Source organism: Haematobia irritans, chromosome 3, assembly GCF_050003625.1.
Source record: "Haematobia irritans isolate KBUSLIRL chromosome 3, ASM5000362v1, whole genome shotgun sequence".
Taxonomy (NCBI): domain Eukaryota; kingdom Metazoa; phylum Arthropoda; class Insecta; order Diptera; family Muscidae; genus Haematobia; species Haematobia irritans.
In genome coordinates, this window is record NC_134399.1 from 213,251,805 (window position 1) to 213,269,107 (window position 17,303).

Sequence of the window (17,303 nt, forward strand, 5' to 3'; positions counted from 1 at the left end):
ATAAAATTTTGACAATTTTTTTAAAGAAATAAAATTTTGACAAAATTTTCTATAGAAATAAAATTGTGGAGAAAATTTTCTATAGAAATAAAATTTTGACAAAATTTTCTATAGAAATAAAATGTTGAGAACATTTTCTATAGAAATAAAATTTTGACAAGATTTTCTATAGAAATAAAACTTGAGCAAAATTTTCTATAGAAATAAAATTTTGGAGAAAATTTTCTATAGGAATAAAATTTTGACAAAATTTTCTATAGAAATAAAATTTTGACAAAATTTTGTAAAGAAATAAAATGTTGACAAAATTTTCTATACAAATAAAATTTTGACAAAATTTTCTATAGAATTTACATTTTGACAAAATTTTCTATAGAAATGAAACTTTGGCAAAATTTTCCATAGAAATAAAACTTTGACAACATTTTCTATAGAAATAAAATTTTGAGAAAATTTTCTATAGAAATAAAATGTTGACAAAATTTTCTATAGAAATAAAATTTTGATAAAATTTTCTATAGAAGTAAAATTTTGACAAAATTTTCTACAGAAGTAAAATTTTGACATAATTTTCTATAGAAATAAAATTTTGACAAAATTTTCTATAGAAATAAAATTTTGACAACATTTTTTATAGAAATAAAATTTTGACAAAATTTTCTATAGAAATAAAATTTCCTGTAGAAATAATATTAGATAAAATATTCTATAGAAATAAAAATTTGAGAAAATTTTTCTATAGAAATAAAATTTTGGAGAAAATGTTCTATAGGAATAAAATTTTGCTTAAATTTTCTATAGAAATTAAATTTTGAGAAAAATTTTTATAGAAATAAAATTTTGACAAAATTTTCTATAGAAATGAAATTTTGACCTCATTTTTTGGTACATATTCCTCCAAATTATGGTAGATTATTTTTGGCTCTTCATTGTGTAGATTTTGTCTTGAATGCAACTTTACTTTTTTCTTACTTGCTTTAGTTATAATTTACACCATTTTTCTTCTACAATTTTATGACAATTTCACTTATATTTCTTTTGTTAGTACATTTTTATTCTTTTTTTAGAAACAGACTCGCGTATTTATTTTTAAACTGTGAATTCATAGTATGTTTTTTACGTTACTTTTGTATGATAGATATCACGCTTCAGAAACCATCAGCCGTCTTAGTATGATTAAAACATATGAACAATACTGTCAATGATTTATTTGATTTAATTTGATTTATTTTATTATTTATAAGCAAAGTAAATATTATCAATATATTTTAAGTTTTAGTTTATATTGGCCACTATATTTTTTTTTTATTTTGTTTTTAAAAGTTCAATACATTTCTAAGCAATTTACACAGTCCACCACCAGTGAAAGGGTCAACACAAAATAGCAATGGCCAATGAACAACATTCCTCAACCATGTACAATTGAAAAGAAGAAATGTAAAAATTATTTACATAGAAACTAATTGGATTTCACAAATGGAAAATAAGACCAAATTCAGTAATACCGATAGTTGTATACTCTACCTTTTGGCCATTGTGATTTAGTTTTATCGATATCTAGTCTACACTCATTGATATGAAGATAATTTTTGCCTCGCTTCCTCAAACAATGTTCATGGGATGTTTTTATGTGATATATGCTAAAGGTTTGAATACCTACCATTTATGTTATGTTAAGGTAAGTACCAGCTTATTTTTACGGTTACTTTTTTGAATCAATTAATTAAGATATATAAAATGTTTCGCAATCAATGCTTTGAATCTTTTCCGTCTATAATTTGGTAAGACTTGATAAAAATATAATCGTCTTCATATATTTTTTTTTGTATTTTTAGTGAAAAAACTGTATTTAATAGTGAAAAAACTGAACATAGTACTCACCTTTGGGTACATTTCTCAAGTATATGATTTTTTTGCCTTTGTCCTTTCGTTTGCCAAATACATTATTTTATTTGCCCTTTTTTGAAACCCATAAACAAGCCATTAGATACATAGCTGATTTTCATAATTTTGAAAAAAAAAATGTCCAATTACTTGAAAAAAAAGGTGAGTATTCCATATCGAATTGAAAATATCACCTCATCTATGTACTGCCCATTCGATTCCAAAGAAATTTTAGATTAAAATAAAAACATTTTCTTGTTTTCTCTTCACAACAATCCGTTGCTCATTCATTGATTAAAGACAAAAATTTATTTGGTCAACAAAATGTAAGAAAACATACGAAAGCACCGCCGCTTAAAGCCAATTAGATTTCATAATCCTCGGGATGGTAAAGTTCAGTCAACAAACGATAAACATATGAAGGTGCATGTCCACCCCTAGAAAAATTTAATGTTTTCATTAATTCCAAAAAATATAAACAAACAAACAAAAGCAAAGAAAACTTACGTATTAGATATGAACAACGTCACCAGCTCCGGGGGTACATAATCGAATATGGGACTATAGATTTTGGCACAACGTGCTGCCGATGAATCATAGGGCAATACACCCTCAGCACAACCCAATGAATTGAATGCATCTTGCTCATACGAACACAAATGTACCGGGGCCAATTTGTACATGGGCGCCAAAACAATGACGGGAACCGAATAATGTTTAGCAGATAAGGCGACTGTGTAAGCTCCGCATGCAGCTCGTAGACCTCCATTGGCCAATACACTGTGTGTACCAATAATGACTTTATTCACACGAGACATCATGGCGAATATAGCAGAATCGGGTATGACAATAATTTCCACACTATTACTAGCCAAACTGGCGGCAAGATTGTGACCCTGTGTTGTGACATTTATTGAAAGTTAAATGGTTAAATATTCTTTTGGTTTTGTATGGAATGAAGGAATTTTAGTGCAAACATGAATGAAAACATTCAACAAAAAATATTTCAAATTCAAAATGTCCTGCTATGCAAAAATAATAGAGATGAAATGACCATTTCAGAAAATGGAATGGGAATTGTCTATATGTTGAAAAAAGAAAAATCGGTTTTTTGATGTTTTTCAATATCTTGCTTTTGTTCTGGCTATAACAATAGCACATGGCTTGGATCGGCTTCGGTCGATCATTTGTTTTTTGGCGAACATCGGCTTCGGCCACAAAAAAAAAAACTCGTTTCGGTCGAGCTCTATAAAAAATCATCGTAAGTTCACGATGAAGAATGTCGATTTTTCAATAATCACAAAAGTTTAGGAATGTGAGGGATTTATGGTACAACATATCAGTTATGAAACGGGAAATGAACTGCAAGCACGTTTGTCACTCGACCCCAAAAAATAATCTACTAAATTTTTAAGAAAATTTTACCAAAAACCTACCAAATAGAAAAATCTTATTTCACAGTGTTTTATCAATTTTTATGGGTTCCTATAGCAAATTTTGTTAAAATTTTATTTCTATAATAAATTTTGTCAAAATTTTATTTCTATAGAAAATTTTGTCAAAATTTTATTTCTATAGAAAATTTTGTCAAAATTTTATTTCTATAGAAATTTTTTTTTCAAATTTTATTTCTATAGAAAATTTTGTCAAAATTTTATTTCTATAGAAAATTTTGTCAAAATTTGTCAAAATTTTATTTCTATAGAAAATTTTGTCAAAATTTTATTTCTATAGCAAAATTTTATTTCTATAGCAAAATTTTATTTCTATAGAAAAATTTGTCAAAATTTTATTTCTATAGAAAATTTATGGTACAACATATCAGTTATGGAACGGGAAATGAACTGCAAGAACGTTTGCCACTCGACCCCAAAAAATAATCCACTAAATTTTTAAGAAAATTTTACCAAAAACCTACCAAATAGAAAAATCTTATTTCACAGTGTTTTATCAATTTTTGTGGGTTCCTATAGCAAATTTTGTTAAAATGTTACTTCTATAGCAAATTTTGTCAAAATTTTATTCCTATAGAAAATTTTGTCAAAATTTTATTTCTATAGAAAATTTTGTCAAAATTTTATTTATATAGAAAATTTTATCAAAATTTTATTTCTATAGAACATTTTTTCAAAATTTTATTTCTATAGAAAATTTTGTCAAAATTTTATTCCTATAGAAAATTTGGTCAAAATGTTATTTCTATAGAAAATTTTGTTAAAATTTTATTTCTATAGAAAATTTTGTCAAAATTTTATTTAAATAGAAAATTTTGTCAAAATTTTATTTAAATAGAAAATTTTGTCAAAATTTTATTTCTATAGAAAATTTTGTCAAAAATTTATTTCTACAGAAAATTTTGTCAAAATTTTATTTCTATAGAAAATTTTTTCAAAAATTTATTTCTATAGAAAATTTTTTCAAAAATTTATTTCTATAGAAAATTTTGTCAAAATTGTATTTCTATTGAAAAATTTATCAAAATGTTATTTCTATAGAAAATTTTGTCAAAATTTTATATCTATAGAAAATTTTGTCACAATTTGATTTCTATAGAAAATTTATGGTACAACATATCAGTTATGAAACGGGAAATGAACTGCCAGCACGTTTGCCACTCGAGCCTAAAAAAAATAATCTACCAAATGTTTAAGAAAATTTTACTAAAAAACTATCAAATAGAAAAATCTTATTTCACAGTGTTTTATCCAATTTTTGTGGGTTTCTATAGAAAATTTTGTCAAAATTTTATTTTTATAGTTTTTTGTTTTAAATTTTATTCCTATAGAAATTTTTTCAAAATTTTATTTCTATAGAAAATTTTTTCAAAATTTTATTTCTATAGAAAATTTTGTCAAAATTTTATTTCTATAGAAAATTTTGTCAAAAATTTATTTCTATAGAAAATTTTGTCAAAATTTTATTTCTATAGAAAAATTTGTCAAAATTTTGTTTCAATAGAAAATTTTGTCAAAATTGTATTTCTATAGAAATTATATGGTACAACACATCAGTTATGTTTATTTCTATAGAAAAAAGTGTCAAAATTTTATTTCTATAGAAAATTTAGTCAAAATTTTATTTCTATAGAAAAATTTGTCAAAATTTTGTTTCAATAGAAAATTTTGTCAAAATTGTATTTCTATAGAAATTATATGGTACAACACATCAGTTATGAAACGGGAATGAACTGCAAGCACGTTTGCCACTCGAGCCCAAAAATAATCTACCAAATTTTTAAGAAAATTTTACCAAAAAACTACCAAATAGAAAAATCTTATTTCACAGTGTTTTATCAAATTTTTGTGGGTTTCTATAGAAAATTTTGTTAAAATTTTATTTCTATAGAAAATTTTGTCAAAATTTTATTCCTACAGAAAATTTTGTCAAAATTTTATTTCTATAGAAAATTTTGTCAAAATTTTATTTCTTTGATTAATCATTTCATTATATATTGATAAAGGTCGAACAAAAAGAAAATTAATAAAAATAATATTTCTATAGCAAATTTGATCAAAATTTTATATCTATAAAAAATTTTATCAAAATTTTATATCTATAGAAAATTTTGTCCAAATTTCATTTCTCTAGAAAATTTTATCAAATTTTTATTTCCATAGAAAATTTTGTCAAAATTTTATTTCTATAGAAAATTTTGTTAAAATTTTAATTCTATAGAAAATTTTGTGAAAATTTAATTTCCTATTTTTATGTTAGCCTGATATCAATGCAGGCTGGTTCAATGTCCAAATCATTTTAAACTAGAAATTATTACAATATTTATTCGAGCTTATTGGACAGGAAGATTAAGGGAATTGACATCATTAAGGCTTGCGAGATGGGTATCTGGCATTTTCTTTTCAGTAACTTAATGATGTCAATTCCCTTAATCTTCCTGTCCAAATAGCTCGAATAAATATTGTAATAATTTCTAGTTTAAAATTTAATTTCTATAGAAAAATTTGTCGAAATTTAATTTCTATAGCAAAATTTCATTTCTATAGAAAAATTTGTCAAATTTGTTTCTATAGAAAAGTTTGTCAAAATTGTATTTCTATAGAAAATTTATGGTACAACATATCAGTTATGAAACGGGAAATAGAAAAATTTTATTTCCCAGAGTTTTACCAAATTTTTGTGGGTTTCTATAGAAAATTTTGTTAAAATTTTATTTCTATAGAAAATTTTGTCAAAATTTTATTCTTATAGAAAATTTTGTCAAAATTTTATTTCTATAGAAAATTTTGTCAAAATTTTATTTCTATAGAAAATTTTGTCAAAATTTTATTTCTATAGAAAAATTATAGACATTTTTTTCAAAATTTTATTTCTTTAAAAAATTTTAATTGATGAGGAATATTTTGTAAAATCTACCAAAAAAAATTTCGTAGAATTGTACAAAGTGTGGTAACTGTGAATGCAAGCCGTAAAGCTTTTTCCAATGAATTTGTATAAAAAAATTAAAAAAATCGAGAATTTTTGTTTAAGGAATTTCAGGCAAATAAATATACTTACCCTGCAAGCTGGAGCACACTCTGCTATTATTATGGTCAATGATTGACGTTTTTTAATGGCTCTTTTCAAAAAATGCTCTACACTTCTGGAGTGTCCAAGGGTTAATATTACCTCCGTTGAGTGGATATGTTGTTCAGCCTGCGAACAAGTACTTTCACAGCTTGTTTCCAATTCAGTTTCAATTTCCTCTAAATGATCGAGTAAGGCTTCCTTTAGACCAGAACGAGGTATACCGTAGTCTACATTGACATCACATTCGCTTGTTTGTGTGACTAATTTGTGTAAAGAGGGTGTAGCCTGGGAATCATCAGCTAAAGGATGGACCTGCAAAGATGGAATACTATGAGTTTCTAATGAAATTTTATTAAAATAGAATAGAAGTAAAAATTAAAAAAAAAAAATAAATAAATAAATCGAATATTAAAAACAATAAATTGAAATATACCCCCAGTTCGGGTTTGCGAATTCACAAAACGCAAAATTTTCCTCTATGATACGAAATTTTACATACAGTTCCTATGGATAAAAAATTAAATGGAAGAAATTTCTTGGCAAAATTTGAAGTGGTTCAGAAGTTATTTACAAATAAAAAATAATTGCGTTTTGCAAATTCGTTAACCAGAACGTGGGGGGATAGATAGGTATGATGAAATTCAGAATATTAAGTTCGAGAGTAATATTGTTAGCCTTGGGTCAATTTTAAGATGTATGGATATATGGATTTTCTACATTAAATTTGTTTGTTTTTATGGTACCACTTTTGCGGCGCCTATTATATGGGTATCATTAAGAGCAAACATTAAAATCATATACAAATAAATGCGAGAAACATGATCTTGTTCTTTGAGAGACTTTTTTTAGATATTTCCCTCCTTACGATATCGATTTCAAATTATTTTCGTTTGTAAACTTCATATACAATATTTCGATTTACCTTTGCCTGCAACAAATCAAATTCTTCTCTAATGATCTTTAATAGTCTCCTCGTCATATTAGAGGTTACAGTCTCCTGAGGTAAAGCAGATTGTAGAATTTGGCCCTGGGCACGAATAATTTTCATCAACTCTCTATAAGAAAAATAGCAATAGCAATTAGAAGAATGGAAAACAAATTCACATTTACTTACTCGGCATGTTGCCACTTGGCATTTCTTATAATACTTTTGTATAATTCCAATGTTTTTGTGGTTATATTGAAAGAGCCATCAATTTTGCTAAGTTGGCGGTATGAATGGTTAAGAAAATACAAATTTCACAATTTCTTGGAATATTACAATGATTACAATTAAACTTACTTAAGTTTTATGTCATGTATTAATTGTTGAACTTGTGGTAAGGGCGAAGATTCCTTCATTGTAAAGCCGTTTTATAAAAAGATTCCCTATTGACTGACAATTAAAAACAATAATAATGACAGATATCAGAGATGGGATGTATTAAAAAACAATACAACCAAATTGAATGGCGCTCCATTAGTACATAGCATTTGTTCCTGAGAGCATGTATCATTTACACTACGTTCACACATATCCAATATATTTATCTTCTCAAAGTAGATATGAGCTCAAATTTGATTGATTTCCAATTTATTTCTACACCCAAAAAAAGGGGCGCTAAAGCCAACTGAACTTTATTTTAGTTTATGAAGACTAGTTGATTTTAGTTAGATTTTGCGCAATGTGAGCAAATGTTCTTTATTTGAATAATTTTTTGCTAACTTTAATGACGTGAACTAAAAACAAGAAAAAAAGTTGTATACACCCAGAAAACAGATTCGTTGCCTCAACCGAATTATTTGCCAACCGAAAGCAGGTGGTTCCGTCAACTATCAATGATATCTGTCAGCACAACTAACATTTGGCAATTGTAACTGCATGGTAGTATGTTGGATCAACTTTGCATTTGTTGTCGCAATCTCATATTAATTGTTTTGTTTGTTGGTGCAACCGCTCTCGATTTTCTTTATTATTATCCTAACCAAATTTCAATACTAAATGAAAGGGCAGATTATATTGAGATTTTATTAATTTATTACAAGATTTACAATCATAATAAACTACGAAAATAAATACAAAAAGTGCTAACAACAAGGCTATTGATCTACATATATGTGAGATCAATTTACATTACAACTTACAATTTTTTATAGGTAATGTTTATATACCAATGATGGTTATTAGGTTGCAATTATGTGGTAAAACTACAGAACCTAATTCAATATATACTTGCCAGAAATTTCTTCCTTAAGCCTCTAGATATAAATCCTCCTCTATGCTTCATACAATAAAAAAAGCTCGCTTGCCGTAAAAAGTATTTGTGTTTGTTGGTGTATGAAGCCTGCAATTTTTATGGAAACTTTTGTAATATTCCTTTTTATAAATCGGTGCGATACTTACCTGAAGGCAACTTCTTTTCTATGAGATAAACTTTATTCAATGTATTGCGGACTATTATCAAGAAAATGCTGTTCCCCGTTTTGCAAATTTTGTAGCGTCATACCATTTACCATGTCGATGTTGATATATATATTTATTTGTTGCAACAACTACCTTACGCTCGTCCTATAATTGAACTAAGATTCTATTAGTATACTCAACTTTACGTTGTATCAACCATTTGTTGATTCGCATGATGTAGGTCTCACTATGCTGGTGGTTAGCTCAACAATTTTATGCAGCATAAAACCAAATTTATCGGCATTGTTTATTGTAACCAATTGAATGGTTATGGGAATTTCGTTTTGATCCTGTGAACTTTTTTATGGTCGTGTTGGATGTATAAAAGGGAAAATAATCAAAACATTGTTCTTGTAACAAAAAATAAGTTACTGACATCATTTTCTCATTGTAACGATCGAATTGCAACCAACCATTTCTCTGGGTGTACAAATATAGTGCACAATTTTACTAAAAAATAAATTAGTTCATATTTTCCTAAAATGGCAGAAGTTTGCTTAAAAATAAGTATATTCTACTAAATTTGTACCTGTCTTGAACTTCGTATAGCGCTAAAGACACTTCAACAATTTTTAAATCCAATTTTTTGTTAAAACTTTAATTTCTATAGAAAATGTTATAAAAATTTTATTGATATGGAAAATGTTGTCAACATTTTATTTTTATAAAAAAAAAATTGTAGAAATTGTATTGGTATAGAAAATTTTATTTCTATAGATAATTTTTGTCATATGCGTCTTACAGACTATACGTTTTCCGGGCGGAATGTCTGTGTTTGTAAATAATCTTACAGTGTGTCCAATCGATACAACAAGTCGTTGATGACTAAATAATCAGTAAATGTGTTATCGATCCCATAAACATGCACCCTGCCAGCATTTCAAAGTTCCATTTCATCCTCATCGCTACCACAGACTCGTAAATGTCACCACAACCATCGCGAACTGTGATGGGGGAAGCATATCAAAAAGTACAAAATGTACATGAAAGTATTTTGCCATCACTACTGTTAGAAGAGCCATTTTATTTTTTGTGAAACGCTAAGCGCAACCAGCTTGTTATATTTTATTTAAATAAAAACGAAAAAGTTCTGAAAACATAGATATTACGCTTAAAATTGTGAAAGGTATATGGTGAACAATTTTCGACTTTCCAAATAGAATAAAGTGATCGTTTTTCAAATATTTTTCCAGGCAGAGACAGCGTCTCCATCGGAAATAAACAAACTGGCTGATAGACGCTGCAATATGTAACTTGCTACTTAAAACTCAACATCACTCTTTTATTAATGCAAAAAATTATGTTAAATGTGATGAGATAAACCGAAAAATGTTATATTTATAAGAAATTATAAATGTTTAATCAAATCAATAAACATCTACACAATCGTGTTTTACTTAACCACAATGTTTCTTCTACAATTACCTTAAAATGAACTTTTTCTGATAGTTTGCAGGGGTTCTTATTGGCGTCCTTCGAAATTGATCTAAATAGGCAAATTGATCGTAGTAACTTGGCGTGGTACAACTTCTCAATAGTGACGGCGCTTTTCCGACGAGTTTTTGATGTCGTGATTGTTTTCGACGTAGTGGGGATTTTCAGAAGCGCCCCCAAATTCAAAAAATGTTGGCAGGGAAATAACCGTTAATTATAAAACTGATAATTACGAAGTCCAGTTCAGGTAGAAATAGAAAATTTTGTTAAAACTTTAATTTCATTGGAAAATGTTATAAAAATTTTATTGATATGGAAAATGTTGTCAACATTTTATTTTTATAAAGATAATTTGTAGAAGTTTTATTTTATAGAAAATTTCATAAAATTTTATTTCTATAGATAATTTTTGTCATATGCATCTTACAGACTGTAAGTTTTCCGGACGGAATGTCTGTGTTTGTAAATAATGTTACAGTTTGTCCAATCGATACGACAATTCTTTGATGACTAAATAATCAATAAATGTGTTATCGATCCCATAAACATGCAGCAGTATCGATTATGCTTTCGGACTTAACTTATAATGTCAATATATGAGATATGTTCGACACGACCACTGTCGTCCGGATAAACTTAGTCTGCAAGGCGCAATAGATAAAGTTTCGTCTAAATTATGTTTCTATAGGATATGTTTTTATAGAAAATTTTGTCAAAATTCTGTTTCTGTAGAAAATGTTCTCAAAATTTTATTCCTGTAGACAATTTTTGTCAAAATTTCATTTCTATAGAATATGTTTTTCAGCACTTCATTTCCATTTTTATTTAAATAAATTATAATAAGCTAGTTGCGCTTGGCGTTTCACAAAATATAAAATGGCTCTTCTAAGAATAGTGATGGAAAAATACTTTCATGTACATATTGTACTTTTTGATATGCTTCCCCCATTAGCATATCAGTAGTGTCATTTACGAGTCTGTGGTAGCGATGAGGATAAAATGGAACTTTGAAATGCTGACAGGGATATAATTTAAAATTTCTAGTCAAATTTATAAAAATCTAAACAATTGTAAAAAGAAAAAAATTCACGAACATTTTTCCAATTAAAGTCTTAATAGAGTTTTAAAAAAATATTCAATTTAAAATTTAATTGATTCAACAAATTTTTTAATTGAAACAAAAATCAATCACAAAAATTAATTGTATCAATTAAGTTTTTAATTGGATCAATTAATTTTTTAATTGATTTTCAATTTCTTTTTTTAATTGGTACTATCATTTCTGTGATTGAAAACATTTCATTTAAAAAATTAATTGGATCAATTAATTTCGTGATTGAATCAGAAAAAAATTTTTTGTGTGTATATTTTACTTGACGACAATTATTCTATTACAACTATCTTAAAATGCACATTTTGAAGTGACTCTTATTGGCGTCGTTCTAAATAGGTACCTAATAATTGCACTCATGCGATGTTTTTTTTTGTAGTAAAGTACACTTTTACTACATTTTAACAGCCGTTTGCCTTACAAAAAAGGTATTTCAAATTCACGTTTAACAGATTTCGAACCTGGTGGGGTATAATATGAAATGTTTTTTTTTTTTTTTTTTTTTTTTTTTTTTTTTTAAATAATTAAAGTGGGAAAAATATATATTCTTCTGTACATTTATTTTCCTGTATTTACAGCCTATTTCTGATATCCGAACGAAAGCAATTGCGAACGAACGGTAGTCACTCACTTTCGTCTGAATTTGGGTTTCTCTAACTTCCTTTCGTTCGTTCGCATGGCTTACGTTACTGTCAAATGCTAGCATTACCAGATCTCAATTTTTTCAATTTCCTGAAAAAGGCCCATACATTTTAAAAATTATTTTCCATAAAATTCAGTCTGGCATCGCCGTTCAATTGGCAAACTTTTCCCGCTTCTAATATTTGGTTTAGCTCCATAATTTTTTAATAAATTAGCCCGCGTATAGAGATAAGTATTTGTATTTCCACATTTCTACAATAACTGCAGTTCAGTTCTCCTTTTAATGAGAGTTTCATTCGAAATGTATGTGTTTGTTCGTGTTAGACTTTCCCTTAAACGGTCTCGATCCCAATAAACACAAGATGAGCGTTTTTCAAATGCAACAACTTTTCGGTTTGAGGGTATATATAATTTTCAACATAAATTCAACTTGACTTGAAACAGCTCATCTTCAATACATCTTCAAATTTTTTGCGAATTACTTCCAATTTGCCAAAAATGTTGATGAAATATTTGAAAAGGTGTTGGAGATAATATGAGAAGACTTTGACAAAACACTACCCTAAAATGCAACGAAAAAACCATGTGGTTTTCAATACTTGTTTGTGCAACGAAGTTCGTGGTCAATTGGAAGAAATAAAAAACTTTGAAAATTTTAGACAAAAAACTGAATTTACTCCAAATAGTTTCTAATAATAGGTAAGTGAAAATAAAAAAAAATTAAATGAAACTTTAAGGAAGACACTAAATATATATCTCTTTGCCGAAAACTAAAATTATAGATTCTACGTTCTTGAAAACATTAAAAAGCTGACCGATAAAAAATGTTGGACAATTAACTGGAACTGATTCAAATAGTTTATAATAATTGGTAAGTCAATATGAAAAATTAAATCAACACTTTAGAGAAGTCACTAAATTTAAATCTCATTGCAGAAAACTAAAATATTTTAATGCTGCATTCTTGAAACATTAAGAGGTTGACCGATGAAAATGATGGTGGCTTATCGAAAAGAGAAAGTTTCCATAAATCAAAGTGCAACGAATTAAACTTGGTATTTATGCTTTTCCATATCAACAACTACTACATGTTAATTCGCATCACATCGATATTTTAATTTTCCTCGCATCATCGGTTTAATTTGTTATTTTGCGAATTGAAATTACTGGAAATTTATTCTAACTCACTGGTTATCAAGTTCCTGGCAAATTGCCCGAATTTTAATGAGTTTTACAACAATTTTGTGACACCAACGCTCTTGAGAAAATCGAATTTGGTGGTTTTCAATACATTTTGTGCCACGAAGTACGTGGTCAGTTGGAAGAAATACAAAAATTGAAATATTTTTGACACAAGAGTGAAATTAATCCAAAACGCTAACTATAATTGGTAATTCAAAACAAAAAGTTATATAAAACATAATGGAAATCACAAAACTCGACTGCTTTGCAGAAAACTAAAATCATTGGATGTTATATTCTTGGAAGATGTTGACCGGTGAAAAAATGATGAAGGAAACAACAAAGAAAATATTCCAGAAAACTTGCAAAGTGCAACCAATTAAAAAAGTGCAACAATTCCTATATCAAGAACTTCTGGATGAAAATGTGCATTACATCAATTTACATTCCGTCATCAGTTTGATATTTTGTGAATTCCTCTTGATGGAATCTATTCTAACACGCAGGCCAGCAAATTCCTCGATATTAATTATTTCAAATTGCCAACATATTAATTAATAATTAACTAATTAATTAATAGTTATGTGACACCGACATTATGGAGGAAATCGAATTATACATGTAAGAATGTTTAAGATATTTAAAGTTGTATTGATCGTTTTAGTTATTAATACGTTTAATAAGAAAATTATGTTTTAATTGGTATTATATTATTATTATTTTTATATATTATTAATGTTATTTTTAATATTATTATATTTTTAACGAAAAAAAATTAATAAAATTTACAAAATCCCTAGAAATTTAGTGTTGACTTTCAGTTAGAACTGGGATTGACTTTCATGCAAATTGTGGTCAGAATATATTCGCAACAATGTTAATTTTTAATTTGTCTCACATTGAAAACTTTTTGAGAAATTATTGAGTAGCGATACATTTCAATTTGAAGATTACAATTGAGAGATTATTTCTATTGTGTTGAATTTTACTGTTGTGGGTAATGTCTGTTTTTTGTTGAGAACGCGATTTTCTCAACAATTTCTCAACTTGAATATTACCCTAATCCTTTGAAAAAATGTTTGAAAAATTATTGAATTTTAGTATTTTTCAAACGTTTGTGTTTATTGGGATGGTGGTTATAAAGAAGAAATATATCGATATAAATCACTTTTATCACATATTTGTATTAAAAGCTTTAATCAATTTATCAATTATTAAGTTTTTCTTTATTTATAAATGTCTTTTTCCACAAAACGAAAGGTCTTTACCAAGTGAGTGTTTTTATACCCACCACCATAGGATGGGGGGTATATTAACTTTGTCATTCCGTTTGTAACACATCGAAATATTGCTCTAAGACCCCATAAAGTATATATATTCTGGGTCATGGTGAAATTCTGAGTCGATCTGAGCATGTCCGTCCGTCCGTCCGTCCGTCTGTTGAAATCACGCTAACTTCCGAACGAAACAAGCTATCGACTTGAAACTTGGCACAAGTAGTTGTTATTGATGTAGGTCGGATGGTATTGCAAATGGGCCATATCGGTCCACTTTTACGTATAGCCCCCATATAAACGGACCCCAAAATTTGGCTTGCGAGGCCTCTAAGAGAAGCAAATTTCATCCGATCCGGCTGAAATTTGGCACATGGTGTTACACCCAGAAAAAAGTGACCCCTTCTTTAAGTTAAAATGAACTCATTGTGAAGAAAGTTGAACTTCGTATAGCGCCAATGACATTTTTATTTGTTTGAACGATGTGATTTTCGTAGAAATTAGGAATAATGCATTCCATATATTAGTTAACATTTTCCTATATTTATATACCACTATACTACAGAATGAAAAAATTTAACTAATTTGAATTCATATACGGAATGATTTTATTGAAATTTTTTCATTCATTTCGACAAATCTTACACATTTGTGGTAAAACTTTTACTTCATAATTAGAACTGCTTACTTTAGTTTTTAAATACAATTTTATTTATTTCTATAAGCAATTTTATCTTCAATAAAAGACATGTTTTATTAATATATTGAATATATTTATTAAGAATCAACAGCATCGAATCTCTTTGAAATATTAGTTTATTAATCCACTATTTCCAATTTCCGTGTGATATTATCAACTGTAAAACGCACTTTTTCTTCTTCTTGTACTTTTCACTTTTAATAAGTTGCTGCCTAACGATTTTGTCCTCCTTTTACAATTTCAATACCTACAAATATAAAAAATCATAAAACATTTTTGTTGCAAAAGGTTAGCGTCACTGAATATTACCTGATAATTGAAGATTCAAAAAACGAAAATTTTTCTCACTAATTTAAAATAACAAATATTTTATATATTTTATTTGTTATTTATTATATTATTTTACCATATTATTTTTTAACAATCTCTCCGTATACCAAAACAACGCGATTCCAACTAAAAAAACAACCGACGCGCAAATATATCGATTACACCCACGCGCAAACACATCGATTACGATGACAGGTATCGATTACAGGTAGACAATAGAAATTTAGGAAAATTTCCTATATTCTAACAAGTGTGATTCCTTAAGTTTTGAAAGGATTGCATACTTCTTAGTACGAATGAACTAAAATATTTTTCTATGCCAAGTGTTGTTCGTATGTATGAAAAACTTTCTATTATAAAGGAAGTCGCAATTATCATTTTATAAGAAATTTTACTAATTTTGAGGAAACTTGGTTTCAGTTCAGTTTTTGTTTATTTTTACGAATGCTTTGTTATCGGTGAATAAAATTTTCTTTTTCAGTAGTAAATTCTTATACCCAGCGAAGAAAATAGTATGAGTAAAATTCCATGCCTTATTCTAGTTAATGAACTATTCCTAACTGCTTACAGTTTAGGATTTTTTTACTGAAACGAGTAAATTTTATTATTTTTCACAAAAATTTACCTTAATGGAAATAAAATGGATAAACTATATTGATGAAAATTTTTTCCTTTAGTTTCGAAGGCACTTTTTTCTGGGTGTACTATATGGTCTCTAACAACCATACAAAAATTGGTCCACATCGGTCCATAATTATATATAGCCCCCATATAAACCGATCCCCCGATTTGGCTTGCGAGGCCCCTAAGAGAAGCAAATTTCACCCGATCCGGCTGAAATTTGGTACATGGTGTCAGTATATGGTCTCTAACAACCATGCAAAAATTGGTCCACATCGGTCTATAATTATATATAGCCCCCATATAAACCGATCCCCCGATTTGGCTTGCCAGGCCTCTAAGAGAAGCAAATTTCATCCGATCCGGCTGAAATTTGGTACATGGTGTTAGTATATGGTCTCTAACAACCATGCAAAAATTGGTCGACATCGGTCCATAATTATATATAGCCCCCATATAAACCGATCCCCCGATTTGGCTTGCGAGGCCGCAAAGAGAAGCAATTTTCATCCGATCCGGCTGAAATTTTGTACGTTATGTTAGTATATGGTCTACAACAACCATGCAAAAATTGGTCCACATCGGTTCATAATTATATATAACCCCCATATAAACCGATCACCAGATTTGACCTCCGGAACCTATTGGAAGACCAAAATTCATCTGATTCAGTTGAAATTTGGTATGTGGTGTTAATATATGGCCTCAAACTCCCATGCAAAAATTGGTCGATATCGGTCCATAATTATATATAGGCCCCATATAAACCGATCCCCAGATTTGACCTCCAGAGCCCCTTGGAAGACCAAAATTCTTGCCATTCGGTTGAAATTTGGTACGTGATGTTAGTATATGGTATCCAACAACCATGCAGGAATTGGTTCCTATCAGTACATAATTATATATAACTCCCATATAAACCGATCCCCAGATTTGACCTCCGGTGCCTTTTGGAGAAGCAAAATTCATCCGATCAGCTTGAAATTTGGTACGTGGTGGTAGTATATGATATTTAACAACCATGCCAAAAGTGGTCCATATCAGTCCATAATTGTACATAGCCCCATATAAACCGATCCCGAGATTTGGTTTTGGAACCTCTTGGAGGAGCAAATTTCATCCGAGTGAGTTGAAATTTGGTACATTGTGCTAGTATAT

The 17,303-nt window shown here is 28.3% G+C and overlaps 1 protein-coding gene and 1 long non-coding RNA gene across 2 annotated transcripts; one reads left to right on the forward strand and one right to left on the reverse strand.

Annotated features, from left to right (window-relative positions):
* Positions 1 to 2,134: 2,134 nt before the first annotated feature.
* eIF2Bbeta (eukaryotic translation initiation factor 2B subunit beta) lies at positions 2,135 to 7,833 on the reverse strand. Its single transcript, XM_075302726.1, has 6 exons — positions 7,691 to 7,833; positions 7,523 to 7,609; positions 7,331 to 7,463; positions 6,397 to 6,720; positions 2,392 to 2,780; positions 2,135 to 2,321 (listed from the first exon to the last, which is right to left on the reverse strand). The coding sequence occupies exons 1-6, from the start codon at positions 7,747 to 7,749 to the stop codon at positions 2,249 to 2,251; spliced, it is 1,065 nt and encodes a 354-aa protein (XP_075158841.1). The 5' UTR covers positions 7,750 to 7,833; the 3' UTR covers positions 2,135 to 2,248.
* Positions 7,834 to 12,198: 4,365 nt separating this feature from the next.
* LOC142229667 (uncharacterized) lies at positions 12,199 to 14,023 on the forward strand. Its single transcript, XR_012720455.1, has 3 exons — positions 12,199 to 12,737; positions 12,821 to 12,909; positions 12,975 to 14,023. It is a non-coding gene; the product is annotated as an uncharacterized LOC142229667 (long non-coding RNA).
* Positions 14,024 to 17,303: the final 3,280 nt, after the last annotated feature.